The sequence below is a fragment of the Maylandia zebra genome, linkage group LG11 (assembly GCF_041146795.1).
Source record: "Maylandia zebra isolate NMK-2024a linkage group LG11, Mzebra_GT3a, whole genome shotgun sequence".
NCBI classification, from domain to species: Eukaryota; Metazoa; Chordata; class Actinopteri; order Cichliformes; family Cichlidae; genus Maylandia; species Maylandia zebra.
In genome coordinates, this window is record NC_135177.1 from 23,900,664 (window position 1) to 23,925,530 (window position 24,867).

Below are 24,867 nucleotides of genomic sequence, written 5' to 3' on the forward strand. Positions count from 1 at the left end.
AAAACCCAAAACAAATCACACAATACACAACTCTCTACGCACTCCTGCACCATTCCTGTCTCACACGAAGTACAGGAAGCACACCTCCTTGGAGCGCCTCTCTTGGATCAGTGATTGGTTGATATGCGGTAGTCGGGTGTGTCTGCGCTACACACACACACGGACACACACAGCCAGGTAAGGGCGCTGAAGGAGAGTGGGGGAGGGGAGGAAGAAAGTAGGTTTGAAAATACTAACTTCTTTGGAGCAAAGCAAACAGAGGCCTAGTAAAACTTGCCTGCGTTCCCTGGAGAGGTTGTACAGAGGGAGGCAGCAGGGAGGGAGAAACACCAACTGTTCCTTATGATTTAAAAAGAGAGAGAGATGAAGCAAACACAGAGGGGGAAACTAAGGGAGGGGTGATATGTGAGTGATTTGTATAACAATGACAACTTTACTATGGTTATTAACTACTGAGAAAGCCTGACATGAAAGCTCTGAAATGCTGTGACTCACTCTCATTAGCATTGTTAAATAGAAACCCACATGATTACTGTCACACTGCCCTGTTTCACAACTTTGTTGCACTTTCAGCTGCGCTCAGATTTTATACACTTGCTAACCGAATTTGCACAACACCACGTTTTTTAAAAACAAAAATACTGTCTGCTACACACACACACACACACACACACACACACACACCTGGCTAACTGCAACAGATCCAACTTCCAAGAAGTAACTACACCCCATGAGTCAACTTTACTGCATTTTACTTAAAGCTGAAAGGTGTTTCTTACACTTTGCCTTTCCCATTTACTTTATAACAAGGAAATCCGTTTACTTTAAAATCTGTCAGATGATTTTATATACATGGCCACACCTTGTTTAAATGACTTGTTCAGCACTCTGTCGTTTGAGAAGATTTTATCACTGTCAGATTTATGTCCAAAAGTAGATTCTGTTCATCTGGACGTAGCATTTTCAGTGGGAGAAACGTTTTGTCACTTATCCAAGTGACTTCTTCAGTCTCAGCTGATTGCAGCTTTCCCCAATCTTATAAACAGATTTGTGCACTACCTATTATATTAGGCATGCCTACTCAGCGTCTCACCAGTGAACTACAGGATTTCATTGCATTTAGGCATGTAGAAATGCTGACAACCTGAAGTTCAAACTGAGCATCAGAATGAGGAAGATGGGTGATTTAAATGACTTTGAATGTTGGATGGTTGTTAGGACCAGACAAGCTGGTCTGAATATTTCAGAAGCTGCTGGTCTACTGGGATTTTCGCACACCAACATCTTTAGAGTTTACAGAGAATGGTCTCAGAAAGAGAAAAAATCCACAGAGCGACACTTCTCTGGGTGAAAATATTGGTGTCAGAGGAGAATGGTCAGACAGCTAGGGACGACAGTAACTCAAATAACCACTTATAATGATAAAGAGATGGACTAAAATAGCTGAAGACCACACCGAGTGCCACTCCTGTCAGCTAAGAACGGGTAAATTCCCGTTGGGACAACATAAGCTTGGAGAAATGTTTCCTAGTCTGACGACTCTCAATTTCTACTGTGACATTCAACATGCTGTAAACAACATGAAGGCATGGATTCATCCTGCCTTCTATCAGTAGTTCAGGGTGGCTGATACAACAGAGAATGAACAAACCAAATAGTAAGACAGAGTTCTTTAAAGCAAAAAACCTGAATGGAAAGACTAGTCCATCCAGCTCATGGTCCATCACTATTCAAAGGTTGCTATAATGTGAGAAGTACAGAAAGCAAATTATAGGATTCCTTGTCGGGGATTGGCTGCATTGCACAAGCTAATGAGGATTAAAATCCACTGAAAACTCAAAGACCCTCAAAAACAGTCATATCCGAGATGCATTAATCTCATGTCACTAAAATCTGACCAATAATCTAAGAGAAGTAGTGATTTTTATGAAAGTGGAAACGTATTCATAAAACAATTGATACGCTCTTGACCTTAATTTAGATGCAAGTCCATTAGGTGATATATTGTGTGAAAGGTTAACTAAAATCTTACCAATACTGCAGGAAGAGTAGCAACTGTGAAGGGCCGCCTCGCGAACATCTCAACAAGTGTTTCAACCAGATGAGCTAAAAATGACATTTTAAAAAAGGATCTCGATAAATGCTCAATCATTCAGGCAAGGAAATCCCAGAAAGTTGATTCTGTTGATCTGAAAATGCTACATCCAGATGAACAGAGTCAACTTTCTGATATTTCTGAAAATGGTATAAAAAAGACGGTACGTACAATGTAAATGAAGTCAAAGAGCCTGATGTAGCTGAGCTAATCAGAGCATGCAGGAATGAAAGAGCTCTTATAGCACACTTACTGGTCTCAAGCATAGCGAGTGCAGCTTATTACCTTTTAGTGAAATCCAGCAGAATGCAACAGACACTGAGGGCCATAGATTCTCAAACACACAGTCAGAGATCAATCTAAAAATACTGAGGGAAGTGAAACAGTGATCAAGGTGTGTGTGTGTGTGTGTGTGTGTGTGTGTGTGTGTGTGTGTGTGTGTGTGTGTGTGTGTGTGTGTGTGTGTGTGTGTATATACATTGTACGAAAGCTGAGCAAGTCCATACTTGACCACTGTTACTAAATGAATTTCAAGTTCATGGTAATTTTAGAGGCTATTGTTTAGTTTACGCTAGAGTAGTGTGGGGGTTAATCTGCCTTTCAAAACACTGAGTAATGATTATATTTCAGTAACCTCAGTTATGCCATCTTGAAATGGAAATCTGTGTTGTTGGTCTACCAGTCATCCACAAGTAAACATTCTGACATGTGAAAGTGAAAGTACACTCTCTTTCAGCTCTAAGGTTTTACTTATCACAACATATTAAAAATTACCTGTTCGTTAGCATGTTCTCAAATTCTCTAAATACAACCTGACATTAACAGCAACATATGACATATTCCCCCATCCTTATTTAACAAAATGCAAAAGCAGCTTGTGAGAAACTACACCCCATGATTCAGTCGCTTGTAGAAGCACCTTTGGTGTCAATAACTTAAAATAATTCTTTTCTGTATGACTTTATGAGTCTATCATTTAGTTGCACAGAAATTTTGCCACAACTTTACAATGGTGCTTCGGTTCATTGAGGTTTGCAGGCATTTCTTGCACAGCTCTATTAAGGTCAGACAGATCTATTGACTGGACCATTGCAACACCTTGATTAATTTCTTTTTCAGAACTGGGATCATTGCCCTGTTGTATGACGCAGTTCTGGCTAAGACTAAGCTTTTGAACAGCTGCCCTTGTACTTGGCTCAAGAATGCTTTGGTATACAAAGGAGTTCCTCGTCGACTCAGTGACTGCAAGGTGCTCAGGTTCTATGGCTGCAAAATAAACCCAAATCATCATCGCTCAACCACTGAGGTTGACAGGTGGTGTGAGGTTTTATGATTGTTTTTTTTACCAGAGTGGCCTCAAACTTCTAGTACACTGTTGCATAGGTTTTTGGGTTTGTTCAGTGTTACAATGCAGCCATGTTCATTACTGGGAAATCGACAGGAGGAACGTGCCGAACAGGCCAATGACAACATCTGTAGACTGTGCTAATCTGACATGTAGTTACTTTTCTTGGGAGGTGCACCTATAGTCACAATCCCTGGGTAATTAAAACAATGAGATACCAGATACAAGTTTTCTGATGAATTTTCTTGATGTTCAATCCTTTTATTGATCTCTTTTTCAAACAGAGCTGAAAGAATGTCTAAAACATCAGAATCAAGGCATCTGGGATAAATGTCTTGAGCTAGGTCCTTAAAAACTTTTGGGGTAAATATCTGACATATTCATGTCTCTGAATATGAATTCTCAGGAATGTAGCTCAGGCTAACACAGAATGATGGCTTGCTTGAACTATAAATATTTGGATGTCTGATTTCCAGCAGCAGATGTCTATAGTAACCAAAATTTTGCAGGCGAGGAACTGATATTTTCATCCAACTTCATTGCAATATTCATCAGGTATGATACCATGTGCCAAGCCCATAACACCCTTTTTAGATAGACAAAGTTGTTTTAATTCCATTTATGCATGCTCACTCCCCAGAAAGTAGTTTTGTTTTCCAATCAAGAAGGTGAATTATTTTTATTGTTCGGAAATGTTTTCTTAATTTTGATTCATTTCAGTGTTTTAGTCTTTTTAATGATCATGATAGGGAAGTAATACCATACAAATTAAAATACTTATTGTCGGCAGCTGACTGGCAATCATGTAGAGTCTGAGTCACAGTGAAAACCTTCACCACCTGACTAAATACTGAAACTGAAATTATTTTTTATACTTAGTCAAAAAATTTTTTTAGCTCATTTTAAATTAAAGCAATGTTGATTTTAATGTAATTTTTACTACATTTAGCAAATTTGAAAAACATGTATTTACATAAATTCATCTTATTAGATTGTCAGGTAAATGAAGCACAAGACAGTATTGTGTATTATGACATATTATTATTAAAATTAAGTAATTTTCTTTAATTATGATTTCTTTACCAAAATATGTTTTTTGGATCTAAATCATAGAAATAACTCCAAACAATGTCACATGTGACATTGTTTGAACAAACAAGAATTTCCACTATGTAGTTATAAAGATAATATTTGCTATTTATATCAGTGATCAATTAAATTTACAGGTTTTAGTTAGATACATTTGTTTGAATAATAGTTGTTTAATTCTGTTTAGCAGCGCACACAAAACTCCACATTATACCATCAAGCGCATTTATTCATTTGCTTACTTTATTTTATTTATTTTAGTTTTATTTTATGTATTAGTTATGCATTTATTTTATTGTATTTATATGTATTATGTATTTATTATTCATTTTTTTGTTTATCTTGTTTATTTACTTACGTATTTATTTTATTTATTATTGTATGTATTAATTTTTTTTGCCTGACATAGAAATACCATGAATGGTGACGCTGTGACTTAGTAAACCTTTCTGTGACGCTTGCTCCCCTGTCAGCTGACGCGGGTGTGCGTGGCCTCAGCCGCCTTTCATTGGCTGAGTTTCATTTGGACTGTCACATGCGCGTGTTGCTCTGTTTGGTTTCACTTCCGCACTCCTTCACCGCTATCTCTAGCCTGTTAGCCTCTTGGGCACAGTTGAATGGAAAGCGTGTTATCTCTTCAGGGCAGAATTAAAAGGGCGGAAAACGTTGATTAAAAATAATAATATAAAACAGACTCCGCGCAGATGAAGTTTGTTTTATGCGCATATCTAAAGAGTCGACTAGTTGCTAATTGAGTCAACCAGGAAGCGACGTTAGCGTGAGGAAGCTCAGAGCAACTGTTTAAACTGTCAGCTTGTATGATAAACTGTTAGATTTCTCACAAAGAAGATTTCCCCGCTGATTCGCCGTGACGGAAATCATGAAGGTAGGTGTGCAATCCAGGCCAAAGCAGCATCTTTGTCAGAGAAATTATAAACGGACTGTTTTCTCATCAGTAAAACTTATTGCCTCGTGCAAATAGAAGCAGACATTTTGGATGCATACTTTCTTTTCAGGAAAGACTTGCAAACATCGCCTTTCACAACTGAATTTCCTATATCGTTATTGTCTTTTAGTTTAGTGCTATGTTTTATGTCTTTAAATTTTTAAATGAATAGGAAAGTGGGCGTCTCTTTACTCCCCTCTCTTTGTTCAGGAAGCATGTGAAAGGTGCTTCATATTCAAAGTTTAACCACTGAAGCTTTGAGTATTCCCTTGTTTTACCTATTTTTATGAACTGTGGTGTTAAAAAACGCAAACGGTTTGTGGAATAATGCATTAAATGTAAGTACCTGATAACTGAGGTACTTTGTGTTAATGCAAAAACCTGCAACCTGTAACAAGGTGTCAAAAGCATGAGAACTGCCACAGATTCATTTTAATGTACACATTAAACTAACATAAGAGGTTCATTGTGTTTTGAAGTGTCAGACGATTATCAAAAAAAGTGCTGCTAAATATTTAGATTTTTTTCTAGATAGCAGTCTTAAAACCCAAAAGAATTCAGCTGAATATAACAGATGATGAATATTCAAATTAAATGAGTAAATATTTGTTTTTCAATTTTTTAAATATATTTCTTTTTCTAGTTTTCTGTCATATGACTATGACATTACCCAATAACTGTTTCAGCTCTTAAAGGGATAGCTACCACACTGCAGTTGTTTCTGCTTCTTATTTGGTTGCTCCCTTTAGAGGTCGCCACAGCACATCTGCTTTCAGCTTAAGCTACCTTTATCTTCTGTCACATGCATGTCCTCCTTCACGACATGCATGAATCTACCCTGTGATTTTCCTCTTTTCTCCTGGCTGGCAGCTCCATATGAATCTAAAATCCCTCCTCTGCACATCACAACCTTGTCTCTCAAACTATCTTTCTAGACCGCTCTACGTCCGCCGTCCCTCGGATGTACTCATTTCTAATCCTGTCCCTTCTGATCACTCTGACTGAAGATCTTAGCATCTTCAGCTCTGCTACCTCCTGTGTGCCTGCTATTTTAGACCCACTGTCTCCTTTACCATCTCACTATAATCATGTAAGCCTTCCCGTTCAATCTTGCTACTATCCTTCAGTTACAAATTACCCCTGATGCTCATCTCCACTGCCTTTGTATTGTTGACCGCAAGTATTTCAATAATGCCACCGTTTATATTACTGTAATGTAAATGGTATGAAACAGTCTTGCATTAGACAGTTTGTATGGTCTCACAATAAACGTAATCCTACTAACATGAAACAAATAGCAAGCAATCACAATTGAGAATTGCCCATTTTGATTGTTTTTTCTTTATCATCTAACATCTGTTCCAGGTGTTCAGTAGCTGCAGAGGAATCTCGTTCCTCATGTGGATCATGGCATTTCATCTGGTCCTCTCTGTGAGTGGGGTGTATAGTGTGAAGAGCACCAAAGACTGCAAACTGTTATCTCACAGTCCATTACAGCAGAAAGTTCTGGAGCGACTAGAGCCGCTCGTAGGAAAGAAGTAAGGAATGAGTCACTTGTGTACCAGCGTATTCAGTGCTTGTTAGGAGATGAGATGTTTTTGGAATCCCTGTTGTGTTTAATAATATAATTTTATGTTAAAGGAAGAATCTATATGGGCCATGTTTATTTAAATTTTCTCTGGGATTTGTTCTTTTTTGACAGCTTTACAGCTGAGGACAAGGCTTCGAACGAGAGCTACACATATGTGTTCCAGTTATGTGGGGATGCAGGGGGTGCTCCCAATGCTGGGGTTATTCAAGTGGACAAGAAAACACAGAAGACAACAGTGATTGGCAAATACACGCATACACAGGCCATTGGAGGAAGTAAGACTATGCAAAATCCGAAAAACATTCTCTTATTAGTTCAGACATGACCGTAAGGGCATGTGCGTGAATCTTAACTGTATTGGAAACTGATAAATAATTCATAATTGCATCATAGCCTGAGGCCAACTCTGAGGAGTAGAAATCTAAATCTTATCAAACGTGTCCTTTCAGGTGACTGGGTGATGCTGATCTACACAAATGGTGAAAAATACGATGCACACTGCAATAAGGAAGAAAGGAAAGCCATCATTATGATCTCTTGCGACAGGAATGTAAAAGTGGTAAAAGAATTGTGCAAAGCTTCTAGCCGAGCAGATTTGAGTTTGAGGAAAAAAACAGAAACAAAAAGCAGTCAGCTGCAGCCGTGGCGGCATGTTGCATCAGGTCTGTGAAAATGAAATTTGATCCATGAGGACGCTCTGAATAATGTTTCCGTGAAGCTCAAGGCTTTCCAGACACCTGAAACCAAGCAAGGATATTTACAGTAGAGTGACGAAGACGTTTAATACAGTGGAACACAGAATGAGCCTATTTGTATTAAACAGTAGAGTTATTGAAATAAAAACATGTTATACACATGTTGCATGTTTAGAAAGTTGCACAAAGACACTTTGTATACACCTGTGTTTCACTCTCTCTCCCAGAGTAAGCTGGAGGTGGGTCTGGAGGAGAGGGAAAAGGAGGAAAACTGTTTCTATCTGTTTGAGTTGGACACCAGTTCAGTGTGTCCTGTAATTGAGTCCAAGCTCAGCACTGGCTCCATTATCAGCACTGGCTCCATTATTCTCATCATGTATGTAAAGTCATCTGTTAATTTAATGAATGTGAGAGCTTGTGATATTACAGATGATCAATAATCATAACCTCTCACATTTCAGTGGTTTCTCTCTTCTGGCTGTTTACCTTGTTGGAGGTTTCCTCTACCAGCGGGTGATCGTTGGAGCTAAAGGGGTGGAGCAATTCCCCAATTATGCTTTTTGGGTGGAGTTTGGAAACCTGGCAGCGGTAAGCTAAATCTAATTGATGAACACCGTCAGTGAAAGGTCAGAGTCTGATGAAATAAAAATAAATAAATAAGGACAATTGTTTTTGTTTTTTTCTTCGCTGTGCTTACAGGATGGATGTGACTTTGTGTGCCGGTCGCGCAAGCGAGAGGAATCGCCAGCTTACAGGGGAGAGGCTACAGACAATTTACAGGAAGAGCCAGAGGAGAGAGATGACCAGTTGCTGCCTATGTGACCTTAGTATGTTGGGACTAAAATCTTCACCGTGTGATGCAGTTTAATCGGTTACAGCTTATCAGGCTGCTTGTAGACACAAGTCTGTTTTCTTGTGGGGGGGTTGTGAGTGAATTACGTCAGTACTTGCTAATTCTGTGTTTATTCCAGACTTGTGCCTAGGGCAAAAAAATCTTTCATCTCCCTGTCACACAGGAGGGCATGTTACTCATAGGGCTGATGATCATGTCCACACTTTTTACACCGTACGTTTCAAACAGTTGTTTGATGTCAGACAAATGAGTGATTCCTTCAAGAAAGCTATTTCACAATAAAGACTCTTCTGTGAAAATCTGGCAGAAAAGGGAGAATTTGAAGAATCATATTTCTATCTTGTGTCAGCTAAATGCCACATTGTGTACAGTTCTTTTCTGCTAAACGAATGCTTTATTTTTTTTCTCAGATGTTGTTGGTTTGTCACGAGCAGAGGGGTGTACTGAAAAGCAAATTCAATATAATTGGTGGGGTTGTGTTAGCTGGCTTGATAAAAGCCTAGAAGCCCCGATAAGAGATAAGGGTTACAATGGTGGTTATCAGTTTTCTTCATTAACTCAGGCTTTCTGCTTCATGCTCTGTGCAGTTTTAGATGCGTCATTTAACTCTTTGACTTTACAAAATCGATCATTTGAGCTCCGTCTAATCAGGTGATACAGATCTATAAATAACATGCAACACTGCAGCTGCAAAGGAAACGAGAGTAAAAAAGAAGTCACGATCATTACACGCACACTTATCAGTAAATGAAATAGTTTACCTCATAATATATTTATTTCACCTCTGCTGTTGATTTCTAATGTGACAAATTACAGCTCTTAAACTTTAACACACTCCCACAGCCTAAAGAAAGCATCACTTCAGTTTGTCGTCACTTGTAAGATAAATTACTTTTATTCATTCAGAATTCTTGGTGTAACAGTTCTAAACTTTGTTCCAGTAGGTGAAATTCTAGCAGATTAGGACCAAAAATAAAGACATTTATAAAAGAAAAATTGAATATTCCAGTTAGAATCTGCAGTGCTGTTTTAGAAGTGTCTCAACAGGTTTTATATTCTGGATAAATGACATTCCTACAGCAGAGAATCTGTATTGCAGCTAAAGCTTACTGTAAATAAGAGAATCAGTGAAAATGTGGCTTTTCAGTTCAATTACAAACCGAAAGGCTGCGCAGGACCAGGCTACGTGTATGACAGTAGTTAAGATGCTAAAAAGAGAGTGAATGAAAGCCCAACATACCTCGCTAACCCATTAATCTGGCTTCATAGTACACCCCTCTGTGTTTATTTGGGTTGAGCTTGCTTAATGTTCACAGGCATACAAATAAATGTGTGTGCAGTTTAAACAGTTATTGTTTAGGTTAAAAAGTCAGGTTTGTAACATGTGAATGTAAATGTTTAAGTACAGGGACTGTACTTACAGCCTTACCACACATTTAGAAATCAGTGCAAACAAACCAAAGTTGAACTGAATTTGATTTTTAGCTGGGCGTCGTCCTTTCTCACATGTTGCAGAGAAGCTTAGCGCTAAGATCCCAGTCAGAAGGTCGGCTGCTTGACTGAAATCTGAGCTCCACGGTTTAATTTTTGTCAGAGGTCAGTGGTGCTGACGCAATACCAACGAAATTTGTGGTGAGGAGCAAAGCATCCAACTAAAATTCAAAATTAAATTCACTTAATGTATCTTTTGTCATTTAAATGTGATGAGAATTTGAAGGCAATTATATCTGAATTCTGCTATTTATACTTATTCAGAAATTGTCTTCTGTGCTTTTTCATGAAATAATCAAATATAAAGGAATATTTACATTTTAATAATCACAAAACAGTTTAATAATGAACATTATAGTGCTTAAACGCTGACCTGCTTCTTGATGTGGTGAAATTGACCCAAAGCGCAGAAACAGTGCTACATGTACCCACCTTACTACTATAGACTCATGTTCAGGCTGCAGTAGGAGATACATACGGCAGCAATGAGGGTACTTCATTTTCAGTACTCTAGTTGTAAAAATGTTACACTTTTAAACTTGGGATTTATAATATTTTTACATAAACCTAAACATCAGTGCTGCTAAGGACTGAACCAGGCTTTTTTTTTTTGAACAGGACATGAGTGTTATTTTTCTATTAATTATCATTGAGTTACTACTTGTATTCACTGTGAGCACTGATATTTGGTCTTTTTCGCTTTTGTGTTAACACTGAATTTTCTTTGCTTAGTTCACTGGTCTGAGGTTTCATATGATTAATGTTATGTTTGGCTAAAAGTTGACACAAGTCACAAATCTTTGTTTTTTTTTTCTGATTCTATTAAAAAGAAATGATAAAACTAGTTTATGCTGTGATAACTCCATAAACCTATGTGCACTCATCTTTTAGGATTTGATGGAATAAATTAGGTTATATTAGAAATAATGGATTATATAAACAAATGCATTCATAAACTAGAATAGTCATAAACCTTGTATTAAATTAGGTGCAATTAAGCGCTTATAGTGATAAACTGTTGTTAACTAACATGGAGAAAGAGGCTCAGACATGACCAATGTTTATTCTTGAGCACACATCTTTTAGCAGCTTTCTTGTAATTTTTAAGTAGCCTTCAGGAATAGTCCTCCAGGCTTCTTGAAGACATTCAAAACTCTTCTTTAGGTGTTGGGTAATTTTTGCTCCGTTGTCAAAATAATCCCGCACTCCTTCAGTAAAATTGAGGTCCAGGCTATGGGGAGGTATGTTTTCACTGTACTGACAGTGTTTCTGGGAACACTGTGAAGATTTAGGCTAGGCGTCTTTTTATGCTTGAATCACTAAAAGGTTAGTGTATGACTCCTAGAAAATATAAAGAAATGAAGAGTGTCTTTTGCAGAATACTGTAGTTATCAAAAGTACTTCTATTCATTACAAAGGTTAGCTCGCTGTAAGTTTTTAAAAAACATATAAAAACTAATTGCATAAATCCCAGTTTGTTTGCCAAAGTACACAAATAGATTTCGATGCAGTTTACACACTGAAACAGTAGGTGGCTCCGTCCGTCTGTTAACAATGGTTTACAGTCTTCCAGAATATCCAAAAAAGAAGAAGAAGGAGGGGAAAAGAACTGCTTTGTGAGGGGCGGGGTTTTGTTGGAGGCAAAAAACCTAGAAATCCCTGTCGTTGTTGGCAGCTACAACCAATATCCGAAAAAGAACTCAATTTAACTGTGAAAAGGACGGAAAGCCAAGAAGAGGTAGACACAAACGGACACCGAAAGGCATTAAGCTCTGACATGTAGCAGCAGTAATAGTCAGCTAGCTGCTTGCTTTCTCTCTGCAGAAAACAGATAGCATTGCTAATTAGTTAGCCTCTGTTTATGTTTTTTAGTTAGGTGTTTGCGTCAAACAAACGACTCATCTACTTTCATTTTTCTATATATGCATTCGGAGTTTTGCTGCACACGGGAATGCATTTTTTAAACTATGGTATACTGTACTAGTGTCGAGAGATCGTTAAACCTGTGTAATCCTTTGTAGTTAGCCATCGCTGGATAGCTAGCTTCCTTTGCTATTTTCAACTTTTCCTCCATGTTGGTCTTTCTTTTCTACCCATCTATCATCTTGACAACAGGCCTGCTGTAGAAAATACCACAATGCTCCTGCTTGCCACGATAGTAAAAACTCGTGATATGCCCACAAGAGCGAATAATCTGCTGCACTTTAAAAACATAAACAATCAATTGGAAACTTTGAGGGTGCAGTCCAACAAAGGACGTTTAATAATCCGCCTTTGTTTATATTTAGTGACTAATCATTTCATTTGTCGTCTATTAATTATTTTTTTCTTTATTTTTCTCTGTACCCACAGTGAGAAATAGCAAATACACCATATAGATCGTTTATAGTTAAAACTGTTGACACAGCTACTTCTGATGATTGGCCTTTTCGTTTTGAGCAGTAAACATGGATGCAGGTGAAGACCAAAATACAGGCACCAACAATGGAAATTCTCAGACAAGTGGCAATTCTCATGCACCACAGATAGCCCGCATGTCTCTGTATGAGAGACAGGCTGTACAGGTGAGTGATTGTGTCCAAATGTTAACAAAACGAATGCTTTACATGTTACAATAACAGTACCATTTAAATTAAAAAATGAAAAACAAACTTTTGAATTGGTATTAGCCAAATAAGTATGTATGTGTTTTTTTTAGGCTCTGCAAGCTCTGCAAAGACAGCCTAATGCTGCTCAGTACTTCCAGCAGCTCATGCTGCAGCAGCAGATCGCAAATAGTGCTCAGTTCCACAACTTAGCTGCTGTGCAACAGGTATGACAAGAATATACATGCACAACAACAAGAAAAAGACTAAAATAAAAACAAACAGACATGTCCCAATCAAACCTTTTCATGTCTCTTTAAAACAGGCCACACTTGCTGCTAGTCGCCAGTCCAATACTCCAAGTAACAGCATCTCCCAAGTGCCCACCACTGTAAGTTTTTGTAAATTATTATTTAATTATATCTGACAGATAATTAGAAAGATTTGAATCTTCTTTCAGCTGCACCCTTTAGGGGTTGCCACAACGGATCATTTATGTTCATCACAGTTTATCCCTTGCTTCCTCTTTTGTAACACCAACAATCTGCATGTCCTCCTTCACTACATCCACGAACCTTCTCTCTGATTTTCCTCTATTCGTCTTACTTACCAGCTCTATATTCAGTATTCTTTGTCCAATATATCCACTATCAATCCTCTGTACATGTTCAAAACACCTCAGCCTTGGCTCTCTTAAAGTTTGAGTTAAAATATAAATATGTGTGTGCCTTCCAGGTCAATCTAAGCACCACCTCTGCGGGAGGGACTATGTCCAGTCCTCGTCCTCATGGTCCAGCCACCTCTGCAACCAAAACTGCTATCAACCAGTCAGTGCTGCTGGGTGGAAACTCAGCAGGACCGGGACAGATGTATCTTAGAGTGGGTTAAAACTGATTATCCACAAAATCTATTAAATGCATATACTTTGAATTAATTTATGTAACATATTGTTATGATATAGTAAGAACGGTTGGAAACCTTTGTGTAAAATTCACACTGACAATCCAGAGAAAATGCAGGGAAATCATTAAATCTTTCTTGCAGTCATTAAGAGAAATAAAGGTTAACCATCTCTGCTGTTTCCCACATAGGTCAACCGTTCTCAGCTCATCTTCATGCCTGGTGGCCCAGCAACTGCTACTGTTGCAGCAGTTGCTCAAACTCAGCCCCAGCAGCAGCAACAACAGCACGAAGTTGCTTCTACCGGTGCTAGCACCCAGTCTGACAATGATCAGGTTTGTGTGCTTTTACCAAATGCTCTAGCCATGTAATCTTGAAGAAATGGTTGTGAAGGAAGAACTATTTAAATTTGATCACACGCTGCTCCTTTCTTCATCTCTCAGGTGCAGAACCTTGCCTTACACTGTGCTTCCACAACCAAAGCAGTTGCTGTTAAATCTGAGCTTCCAGAAAGGAAAGATGCTTCTGGCTTTCCTCTTGGTCAGCAGCAGCAACAGCAACAGAGTTTCCCACAGACAGTTCAGCAGCAACAAGTGCAACCACAACAGCAACAACAAATTGCCAAGAGCAGCTTTACACAACAGTCTGCCACAAATCCACTGACTGTAAAGACTGGAAATCAGGCTGCCATGACTGTAACTCCTACTTCTTCTGTAGCTTCTTCATCCACTTCCTCTCCAGGACTCCCTCTCTCCCAACTCCTCCTGACCCCCTCTGCTGCACCGGTGATCCTAGTACCCACGTCAAATGTTCCTACCTCCACCCAGGGCTACCCTATTGGCTCAGTAGCACCAAAGGCAAATGTTAACACTCAAACTCTGGTGGTGCAACCCCTGCAACAGTCCAGCACTAATGTAGACAAAGGTCCTGTTCCAATACAGCCCAAGACAGTTCAGGGACACCGTTTACCGTTGCAGCTGCCCCCTCGACACCCACCGCCCATTCTCCCAGCTCCACCTAGCAATAATCAGTCCACTGCTGCAGGTCACAACCCTCCTCACATCCCTGTCCAGCTTGTGGGAGCCAGGCAGGGCGTAGCAGGAAATATGCAAGCTGTGGCCCTGGCACAGGCACGAAATAGCACAGCCCAGGAAAGTCCATCTGGTGGGAATGTTGGCACGGTCTCCAGCAACAGTACTATGGTAAGATCAAAGGATTTACTGCTTGGGTTAGGTGTAGGGAGAGACGTCTTTGTACAAGGGATTGTAACAAGGCTTTTTCCCCCCCCCACATGCTGTTAGACAAAAGCTCCTCTTGGCTCTCTCAAGAGGAAATATGACTGTGATGGCCTGAATGAGATGACAGAATCTTCAGACTCAGCACCCATGAAAGACTCTGCTCCTCCTTTATCTCCTGCACCTACAAAGGACTCAGGTACGTCAGCTTGTCTTCTCCAATTCATGCATAAAACGTTTGTAGAACGTCTTCAAAATTCTCACTGTAAGCTCATTATTTTTTCTTTTTCATGATTCACCAGCTCCTCCTTCAGAAGCTGCCTTCTCATCTCCTCCCACGCTTTCTTTGCCTCTCCCATTGTCAAGAGTAGGGCACGGGGACAAAGACAGAGCACCTGTTCCCCAGGCTGTCGTCAAACCACAAGTTCTCACTCATGTTATCGAGGGCTTTGTGATTCAGGAGGGAGCTGAGCCCTTCCCTGTAAGTGTGATAATACATGCACAGTCAGATAATGAATGTTAAGGTTACCATGAGAAAAAAAAAAAGTGTCTTACTAGCTTGATGTGACAGGTTGCTCGGCTTCCCAAAGACGGAGATTTTGCCCTGGTTGGCTGCACAGAAAATGGACCTCCATGTAAGTGGTGGTTTATTATTCATTAAGTATGGTAGCTTTAAGCTGTGTTTATGGTCAGTAGTGTAAAGTCTTTCTTTCCCTACTCAGTGTTGAAGTGTGAATACTGTGGGAACCTTGCTCCAGCCAGCCAGTTCAGAGGATCAAAGAGGTTCTGTACTAATACTTGCGCCAAAAGGTACAGTTTTGTTTCTGTTTCAGCTTACATACACATTATGTGTTGTTTTGTTCCTTCTTAATTAGCCATAAAAGCTCAGAGGTTCAAAGGACATTCATATCTTATTAGGAAAACAGCTAAAGCCTTTGCAGTTTAAGCCACTGACTGCAGTATTTGGTTAGAACAGAGGTTCCCAAAGTGTGGGGCGTGCCCCCCGGGGGGGGGGGGGGCGCAGAGCCATTGCGGGGGGGGGGTGCGCAGAGCCATTGCAGGGGGCGGCACGATATGAGAAAAAAAAGACTGCTTGCACACTGGTAGCATAATGGAGAGGTTTTTGACGGGGCTCCCACACAAACGCAAAGCAGGAGATGAAGCTTCGCCAAATTTGGCTTCACCTGCACAAGTTCCAAGGTAGGTCTCCCCTGCAGAATTGGTTTTCCCTGCGTCGGGAGCACGCGCTGGGCTCTCCAAATCACGGACAAACAGTATCCCACATTCTTGATTTTAAGTTCACAAACACTTCTTATAATAACTAACTACTCCTGACATTTTGGAGATGTTAGCTCTTCATACAGTAAAGTTACAGTGGGATACAAATAATATCAGGCTGATCCTGCCATAATTTGTTCCCCCCGTCCAAATCATGGACAGACAGTATCCCACAGTTGTTTATGTTTTTAAACTCATTTTGCACAGACGGGCATTTTTTGAAAATGTATCGAAGATGTTTCTTGTAAAACAAAGGGGGGTCTAGCACTGGGTTAGAACATGCAAGCTCTGAAGAGTGAAATTCAAAGCAAAGAAACAATGTGCTTACAGTGAATTTGAATTATTTGGAGGGTATTTTTGCATTTATTTGCTTTAAAAATGCTTTAAAAAGAGAGCAAGTTTCTTACTATGTTCTGGCCTATCTAGTTGAAGCTGCCATCTGCAGGTCTTGTCTAAGGGCTAAAATAAGCAAATTTACCCACTTACACTGAAGTTTGAAGCTAGCACACTAGCTAACAGGGTGGCACGACCGATTAAAGCAAATGATGAAAGTAGACAGATTCAAAGGAGGTGGAAGTACTTCTTTATCTAGGGCTCACGTAGCCCTTTGTCAGAGACAGTCTCTGCCATTTTAAAAATCCTGTAATTAGCATTGTAATTTTGAATCTACACAGCTGCAGAGCCACAGAGCCAGAGAACAAAAGCTTGAGAAAGTTAGTGTAGTAGAAAGTGATGTACATCTTTGAAATATTTTTTCAGCTAAATCTCAAATTGATGGGGCTTTGAATGCAGTTTCCAATTTGCCACTATGGCACAGATAAAGCTGTTTCATGTTCGGGCTTGTGAGAAATGCTGTGCAAGAACAAAAATATTCTGCTTTAACATCAGGAAGCTTTTTTCTTTTTTAATTCAGGCAGTAGCTTTTATACTCAGGCTGTTGTGAGTTGGCGCCATGGTGGCCTACTCTTATCTGAAAACATTTTTCTTGACAGAAAGATGGCTAAAAAATATGTTCATCGATTTGCTGTTAATTGGCTTTATTTGAGAAGATTAAGCAAGATATGTGTGCTGAAGACATCTGATCCTTAATGTGATTTTTATTTTACCCGTTTCGTTAAATGTGAAACTAAGTTTGACCCCCTTTTTAGACAATAGTAACACTGGAAATTTACTCAGGGGAGGCAAACAAACAAGAATGTCTCTCTCAGTGCTGACTTTGCTTTTCATTTGCAGGTATAATGTAAGCTGCAGCCAGCACTACAAATCCAGCAGAGGGAGAACAGCTGCAGGGCTGGCACCAAATCCAGCACCCACAGAGAGCACTGCTAGGCGTAGGGGCTCCACTCGCAGGAGCAGTTCTAATATCACCTCTAATAAAATATCAACCAAGCATCTACCTGTCAAGGTAACACCTGTAGGTTTTAAAGGATGTCTCGTGTGTTTTCTGTGTTTAACAGTCTTAAAAACAAAACAAAAATCAAGGCCATTATGTTTGAAAACTAACATTCACAGCTGTTTTTGGAAATCCTTTTTTCTTTTTTGTCCTGCAACATAATAATAGTATAAAAATGCTGCTGATTGTAGTTCAATGTCTGCTGTTTTGGGTGCAGTTTAACTCAGAGTCCAGTCGTTCAGATGAAGTATCCAGCGATGGCGAAGAAGACGATTCTCCTTCACTGTCTCCGAGTTCTTCCCGCTCCTGCTCAAGAGCCGAGCACAGCGCTCTTCAGTCTGACAGCTCAGCTCCTGGAAGTCTTCCACTAGAGGGGGCTAGCTTCCTGTCTTCGACTCCTTCCCAGTGGAGCGTGGACGAAGTCTACAGGTTTATCTCCTCACTTCAAGGTTGGTGGTCCATCTGATTACAGTTCACTCGTCACATGTTGTTTCTCTTTATTGTCTCCTGCATTAACTGAGTCTCTTGGTCGATCAGGTTGTGAGGAGCTGGCTGCCCAGTTTCAGTCTCAGGAAATAGACGGGCAGGCGCTGCTGCTTTTGCGTGAGGACCATCTCATCTCCACCATGAACATCAAGCTGGGTCCCGCTCTCAAGATCTGTGCCTCCATCAACAGCCTGCGTGAGTAATGCTGCCAGAAGGACTCCAGGATTGTGTTCTCATAGCCAACTTCTCACTGAAATCAACACTTGGACTCTTAAAAAAAAAAAAAAAAAGACTGAGAACTTTGGGATTAATGAAGATGCTCCATCGGTCTTGTAGAGACAAGAAGATGGCGAGTTTACTTTCAGGACACTGAATGTGCAGAAGACATGAATGCATATGTGTGAGTGGTTCGTGAGAAGTCCAGTATACATGTCAGTAGTGTTTTTCTTTTGTTTTTTTTCTGTCACTGTGAGTAGAGGCGTTTTTACGCGTGGAAGGAGAAACTGCAAATCAGACAGCATAGCGACATCGGTGCTAGGACAGTTCACCACTTGGGTGCAAAAAAAAAAAAAGAACCTTGCCTTCTTGTTGTATTTCAATCGGTGCTTTAACTTTAGCGACGTGATTAGCAACAGTCCATTACGTTGATATTTCCGTTCTTTTTGTAGTTAAGCTTATAGTTTGCCATAGATGTTCCATCCAGGCTCCAATCATATCACGGAAAAGACACAGAAAGCCTGGGCTTTTTAAATTAGGTTATTAAAAGTTTAGTTTTGTATCTTTTCCATTTTATACTACAAACAAAATTATTTTTTCATGGATACTGTAGTTTTAGTGGCTTTAATCAACCTAACTACCTGAAAATAGGTTTTCCTCATGGTTTGCTCTTTCAACAACTGGAAGCGCTCTCTGTGCGTGTATGCAGTACTACCAATAAAAAGTACCTGTTACTGGAGCTTTGTGTGTTTTTGTTTTTATCTCCTCCACTTAATGAAAGCCGCATGGAAAAATAAGGTCATCTTTATTTTATTCACATTTGAGTTCATGTAAACAGATTTTCATGTTCACATAAACTGAACTTGATCAGTAAACATAATTTACAATGGAAATAATGGCAAAATTACATTGATGGGTCCTTCATTTCCACACTTATGTCTGATACGAAATCATGAAAAAATGTGGCAAATATATATATTGGAACATACATTGGCATCTTCAAACAAAATTAGCAAACCATCATGTATGGACAGTATTTAGCACAGGTTCAGGTTGAAGCTGTACGTCGGTCAGGTTTACGGGTCCAAATGTCGAGTCGGAGGTTTTATTTCTCCAACTGAACATTAGAGACATTGGGAAAGGCAAGACACATGAATGAAATTTGGGGGAAAAAAAGAAAAAAAACAACCTAATGTTTCCCAAAGTTAACTGTTGAAAGAAGGAAAAAGGAGCAATTTCAATTCCCAGAGTGATCATACCCAGAGTTTTGAGCTATTGTATTGCATCTGAACGTCATTTTTTTGTTTCGTAAAAGTGCTTTTGCTGAGGATAACTGCAATCAGAAAACAGTGTAGCTGTTGGCTTCGCCGTATCCAGCTTCTTGAAGGTATTGCTCAATGTTAACTGTCCCAGATGCCTTGATGACCTTGTCAGAGGCCGCCTTCTCTCCTGAAGCCAGCTTCTTGCGCACTTCTGCCAGAGTGGGTCTTTCTTGATCCTTCCACTGGCAGCAACCTTTAATGATCGTGTACCTGTGCGAAGAAGAGATGAAGAAATTTATCTGACTTTTGCGGTGATTAACGAGAGGAAGTGTAGCGCTTCATGTTTGGCGTTTCTGGAGTATTGCAGTGGACACTCACAGTGTGTTGGAGCAGTTTGATGGTTTTTTAAGATTTTTTCCTCGCTGATGAAACTGCAGAAGCTCATTAGCCGGGATCTCTGCAAACGGAGCTTCACCTGGACAAACGCAAGAGAAATTAGTAGATACATTATAGCGTATAAATGTGAAAACTCTTTGATGCAATCCTGTGAAAAAAACCAAGTCCACCCTTACTCTTTCCATAGGAATTAAGATGGTAAGTAGCAGTCTGGGAAAAGATACCAGTAATGATCTAAAAGAAGAAACTGGTGCTGTCCATCAATCTTGGAGGAATTGAAAGGCTATTTTCAAACAATTTGAAGTCCGTGATTCACATGGAAAACATTCAAGACAGCTGCCAGGAGTCAGTGAGGCCGGACTGTGCAAAGCTCAGAGAAGCTTGTGAAGTTAATGACAGTACAATTAGAAAAAGACTGCACAAGTACGACTTGTTTGGAAGGCTTGCCAGGAGAGAACCTCTTCTCTCTGAAAAGAACACGGCAGCATGACTTGGATTTGCAAAGCTGCATTTGAAGAAACCACAAGACTTCTGGAGCAAAGAGACTAAAGTGGAGATGTTTGGTCAAATCAAACACTGAGTTAACTGTGAAGTCCTCTGTATACCAAAGTATTCTAGAGTCAAATATGAGGCCATCAATCTGATAGCTAAAACAACAGAATTGCTCAAATGACCTCAATCTGACTGAAATGCTGTGGTAAGACTTTAGAAGAGCAGTGGATAAATTAATCTGAACTGAGCAAAGTTTCATGTGACTGCATAGAAATAAGTACACAAGTGTTACTTTGCAATGTTAAAATACAGTAAATTCTAACGGTTTGCATGACTTTCTTAGGTAACTCTATCGAATTAAATAATTTACAGATTAAGGATCAACACCGGCACAAAAATCCAAAATTACTGTCACACAAATGTATTGTTTTTAAAACACTGAGTCCATCTGCACACAGGAACCCAGAGTAAAAAGTACAGAGACATGTCTAACAGCTAATTCAAATTGTTCTATTATTCAACTCTTGAAAGATGTATTCATTAATAATTTTTAAAGTTACGAGTATATTCTAAAAAGTAAGAATTGAACTTACCCAAAGTTGTCATTTCATACAATAAGATACCAAAGGACCAGCTAAAAAGGGACAGACAAAAGCAACTGATGTTACAGTCTTTCTTCCAGGAGTTTAATAACAAGCTTGTAGACTACACATTTCATGTAGCAACATCTCTATCAGAGGATATTAAGGTAAACAGCACCAAGACATCTTTTATAGACGTGACACATAAAATTAGGCTCAAATGAGATCTAACAAGAACTCACACGTCGCTTTTCTCACTGGCAGGCCTCTTGGCTAGCACCTCTGGTGCCTGCCATTTCTTCATGCTCGGATCCTCCCTCTGCGTGGCTCCTTGGTTCTTTCGTGTATAGACTCCATGCAGGCCCCAAAGCTTGGCTGTGAACATCTTACTGATCAGTACACTACGGGCACGGATGTTTCCATGGAGAAGATCTTTGCTGTGAAGGAACGCCTGATCGGGCAACATGACAGCGAAGTCAAGATTAACCAGATGAGCATGTGCAGTTCCTATAAATATTAAAAGACTGCCCTCAAGCATTAAAAAAGAGCCAATGAAAATACAGTATATTTGTATACTAACCAGTGCACTGGCCACCTGGTTTGCCATGGTAAATATTTGTCTCTCTGTCATTTCACATGGCGGATCCCCATTGTCCTGGAAAGGCAGTCACAAAAATGTCTAAATAATTCTTCTTTTACATCTCGATTTGGAGATTTACATTTAGATTTTATCATACTTGAAGGAGAATCAATGTAGCACACGCTGCATCTTTGAAGCTCATTAAAAATGTATCTCCCTACCTCTCTGCATCTCCACAAGAAGCTGAGCAGGTCTCTGTTTTCCAGTTCTTCCACAACTGTAACCAGGGGAGCTCGCAGTGACACCACACCTAGGAGCTCAGGCAGGAAGGGATGTGGTCCGAGCTGGGCCAGGAAGGAAGCAAAGCCCAGGAAGTTGTGCCTTTCTGTGGCATTAGCCGAGTCTGCCAACGAGAGAAAAAGAAAATGCTGAATCTTGCACTGAAAACCAAATGAGATCTGCAAAACTCACAGACAAACCTCGGTGAAAATCTCACCATTTAGCACTCGCAGTACCACATTCCTGTTTTCCATACGGGCCCTGTAGATGGACACGGAGGAGTCTGTGCGCAGGGAGAAGGTGCCAGAGAGAGGCGTGACCAGGTTGAAGGACTCGGGGAGCCTCTGGCGGGGCAGCTCTCTGGGCTGCGGCGGGAGAGTGAAAGTGGGCTTGAAAATCTCCTGTGGCGGTGGGCTGGGATGTTGAGGGAGTGTCTCCACAGAATTGGAAAATGCTTTATTGAGGTAGGTGTGCGGGGACTGGAAGGTAGAGTAGGAATTGGGCATGTCCAAAGCAATGCTTTCATGCTCCAGAACATTGATACCTGATGGAGCTGCAGAGAGAATAGAGGCTCGTATGAAAACACAGGGAGTAAATGAGACCATAACCTAGACACTATTTCAAGTCATGTTATTTAACATTTATAAAAAGTTGAGAAGCAGAAACATGCATGTGGTTTTGAACACATAAAATTGTAGTAGTTGCTTATATAAGGATTTTTTCAGTACTTATTAATGCACAGTATTTGTAAACTCCTTCACCTGAAGTTACATCTGCCTAACACAACATTACAGTGTGTTACAAACCATTTATTAAATGTTCGTGTTTGCTTATATGAGTTAAATAAATTAAACAGTTCCAGAAAAACAATTAAAATTTGCACGTCTCACAGAAGTGAACAAAATTAAAAGGACACAAAAGCTTAAAATATTATTATTGTATTATTTTTGTTCATTTAGATTAAATTTTATATAATGTTGTTTCATGAACAAGCAAATACAGGCCACAAATTTGACTTAAACTACCAATATCACAAAAAACATTCAATCAATTAAATTTTATTTATGCAGCCCCAAATCACAACAAGAGTCGACTTCATTCTTTTTTGTGTTCTTACCATCAATGCCATGCAGTATCCTCCTGGTAGTGACCTTTGACTTTGGACGGATACGATCGACCTTCTCTGGACAGAAGCGCAGCAGTAAAATGAAGACCAGAGTTATCAGAAAGCTGGCCAACAGGAAGACGGGCACGACGATCACCTCCTGTTCGTACACTCGGATCTCTGCAAACAGGGAATGTACACAAGGAAACGTCCGTCTTTAGATTCAAAGTACTTAAAGAGGCAGATGTGGTTATGCAGTCTATGCTAATATTTTTGCTCAGCTGACGTGCAGAGTTTATCTTCTATCTTCAGGCGAAGACAGAAGACGTCTCTCTAACAAGGGTTAGGCTCGTCAAGCCCCATAAATGGTCAGACCTGTTTAGTCAGCAGAAGTAGCCACAAAACTTACCACAGATAGCGTCTCCAGTTTTGCACTGAGAGTCTGCAGCTGATACTGAAGACATCCTGTCACATATTTAAAAGAAAATAAAAAGCGATGAAGAGATGCAAGAAGCTCACACAACCAGACTTCATACTGAGGAGGTTTTTAGTGCTTTCATACACTTAAAAGTTGTCCAGATATTTTCTCAGTAGGAAAACCATTGATTTCTTTGTTATGGATGAAGTAGTCAAATTAGAATGTATTGCCTGACAGGCCTGTTGTTCCTGCAACAGAATCTGTTAATAGTAATGTGACTCTTACAGGTAATCAGTACGAGGAGGCATCTGAGCAAACAGGTAACTGAGACCAGAAACGTCAAATGTCGTATTGCTATCTGTGAGGTATACGGAGCATTTCCCTCCTGCTACAAACTAGTCATAAACATAAACAGCCCGTCAGAGTTAAAGTCTAGCACCTTTATTTTTGTCACGGAGGCTTTTGGACTACTTTAATCAAAGATGTATATCAGAGAAAGCCTAACAAAGCAGTCCTAATGATTTATGTCTAAATTCATAGAAGCTCATCTTCATGAGCACGCTTTTACGTCACAGCCAAGAGCTCCAAACCTGTTTACCTGCATTTTTTCATCACATTAGTTCCAGTGATGCACTACACGCCCAAAGGCCAAACATGATTGGCAAAACAGCACCGGCTCATTCACCCAGACTAAAAATAATACATTATGTCATAAAAATCACTAAAAGGCTCCAACCACACTACAGCCGCTTTCATAAAGTTAACATAGCGTGCATTAATCAGCTCACTCTTCCTACATGCTGCCACAAGGACAGGTCATGTGTTACAAACAGACAGAAGAAAAATAGGGGTCAAAGCCTTACCTCACCACCTGCAGTTTACTCTTAACAGCCAAACGAGAAATAATCAAAAGTGAAATCCTGTTATTGCGGTCAGGCACTTTTCATACATCTTCCCTGCTGAAGAGTCCGGGCTCAGCTGGGCTGTTCAGAGCTTCATTGTCTTGTTGTTCTCAGGTGATTTGTCAGGCTCAGGGGATCAATGCGCTCTCTCCTACTCTTCGTTCAGCCTTCTGTGTTTTCTTAACTCCACCCTCACCTGCTTCACCATATCCTTCTCCTATTTACTCCTTCCTTCTTCCTCCTTTCCACCTCCCTCCTCCTCAGAGTGTGCTGATGTGCTCTACCACATTCTGTAATGTGCTTTTCCCTGAAGTACAGCAGCGACTCGTGACCCTTGCCTTCCTCGTCTTTGTGTAAGGAAACTGGTACTGCTGCTCCTTGTAATTTTGTTTCAGTCGCTGGCCCTTTGTTAAACGTGTTTGGTAGTCTTTTGCTCAGAACTGGTATAACAAGCTCTGCCATCTCTAGTGAAAAGATTATCTTGGTCCAAAGAATTCACAGCAACCACATAACAGATTCTTTTTTTTGTGTTTAGTGCAAAATATTTACACCTAAAATTTTAATGTAGGGGGTAGAAGGAGAGTCTGTAACCTTCACTGTACAAAGACACGGTTACTTACAGTATATTTACAAGTAATTATTCATATGACAGCA

General features: G+C 39.9%; 3 protein-coding genes across 4 annotated transcripts; 2 read left to right on the forward strand and 1 right to left on the reverse strand.

Moving 5' to 3' along the window:
* Window positions 1-39: 39 nt before the first annotated feature.
* m6pr (mannose-6-phosphate receptor (cation dependent)) lies at window positions 40-10,949 on the forward strand. Of its 2 annotated transcripts, none has more exons than XM_076890059.1 (7): window positions 40-177; window positions 6,841-7,013; window positions 7,178-7,341; window positions 7,516-7,625; window positions 7,989-8,137; window positions 8,223-8,349; window positions 8,461-10,949. In XM_076890059.1, the coding sequence occupies exons 2-7, from the start codon at window positions 6,874-6,876 to the stop codon at window positions 8,581-8,583; spliced, it is 813 nt and encodes a 270-aa protein (XP_076746174.1). In that variant the 5' UTR covers window positions 40-177; window positions 6,841-6,873; the 3' UTR covers window positions 8,584-10,949. The 2 variants fall into 2 exon arrangements, with proteins under 2 accessions (XP_076746174.1, XP_004550810.1); XM_004550753.5 differs by lacking the exon at window positions 40-177 and adding an exon at window positions 5,062-5,415.
* Window positions 10,950-11,684: 735 nt separating this feature from the next.
* phc1 (polyhomeotic homolog 1) lies at window positions 11,685-18,937 on the forward strand. The gene is made up of 14 exons (XM_004550754.5): window positions 11,685-11,843; window positions 12,548-12,669; window positions 12,804-12,917; window positions 13,016-13,081; window positions 13,426-13,569; window positions 13,782-13,925; window positions 14,034-14,792; window positions 14,892-15,024; window positions 15,128-15,306; window positions 15,397-15,460; window positions 15,548-15,635; window positions 17,337-17,508; window positions 17,714-17,945; window positions 18,034-18,937. The coding sequence occupies exons 2-14, from the start codon at window positions 12,553-12,555 to the stop codon at window positions 18,183-18,185; spliced, it is 2,364 nt and encodes a 787-aa protein (XP_004550811.1). The 5' UTR covers window positions 11,685-11,843; window positions 12,548-12,552; the 3' UTR covers window positions 18,186-18,937.
* Window positions 18,938-18,986: 49 nt separating this feature from the next.
* On the reverse strand, window positions 18,987-24,552 carry styk1b (serine/threonine/tyrosine kinase 1b). Its single transcript, XM_004550755.3, has 10 exons — window positions 24,175-24,552; window positions 23,303-23,358; window positions 22,906-23,073; window positions 22,006-22,341; window positions 21,731-21,912; window positions 21,510-21,584; window positions 21,172-21,380; window positions 20,942-20,982; window positions 19,839-19,935; window positions 18,987-19,730 (listed from the first exon to the last, which is right to left on the reverse strand). Exons 2-10 carry the CDS (start codon window positions 23,355-23,357, stop codon window positions 19,538-19,540), a joined length of 1,356 nt encoding a protein of 451 aa, XP_004550812.3. The 5' UTR covers window position 23,358; window positions 24,175-24,552; the 3' UTR covers window positions 18,987-19,537.
* Between the last annotated feature and the right edge of the window lie 315 nt (window positions 24,553-24,867).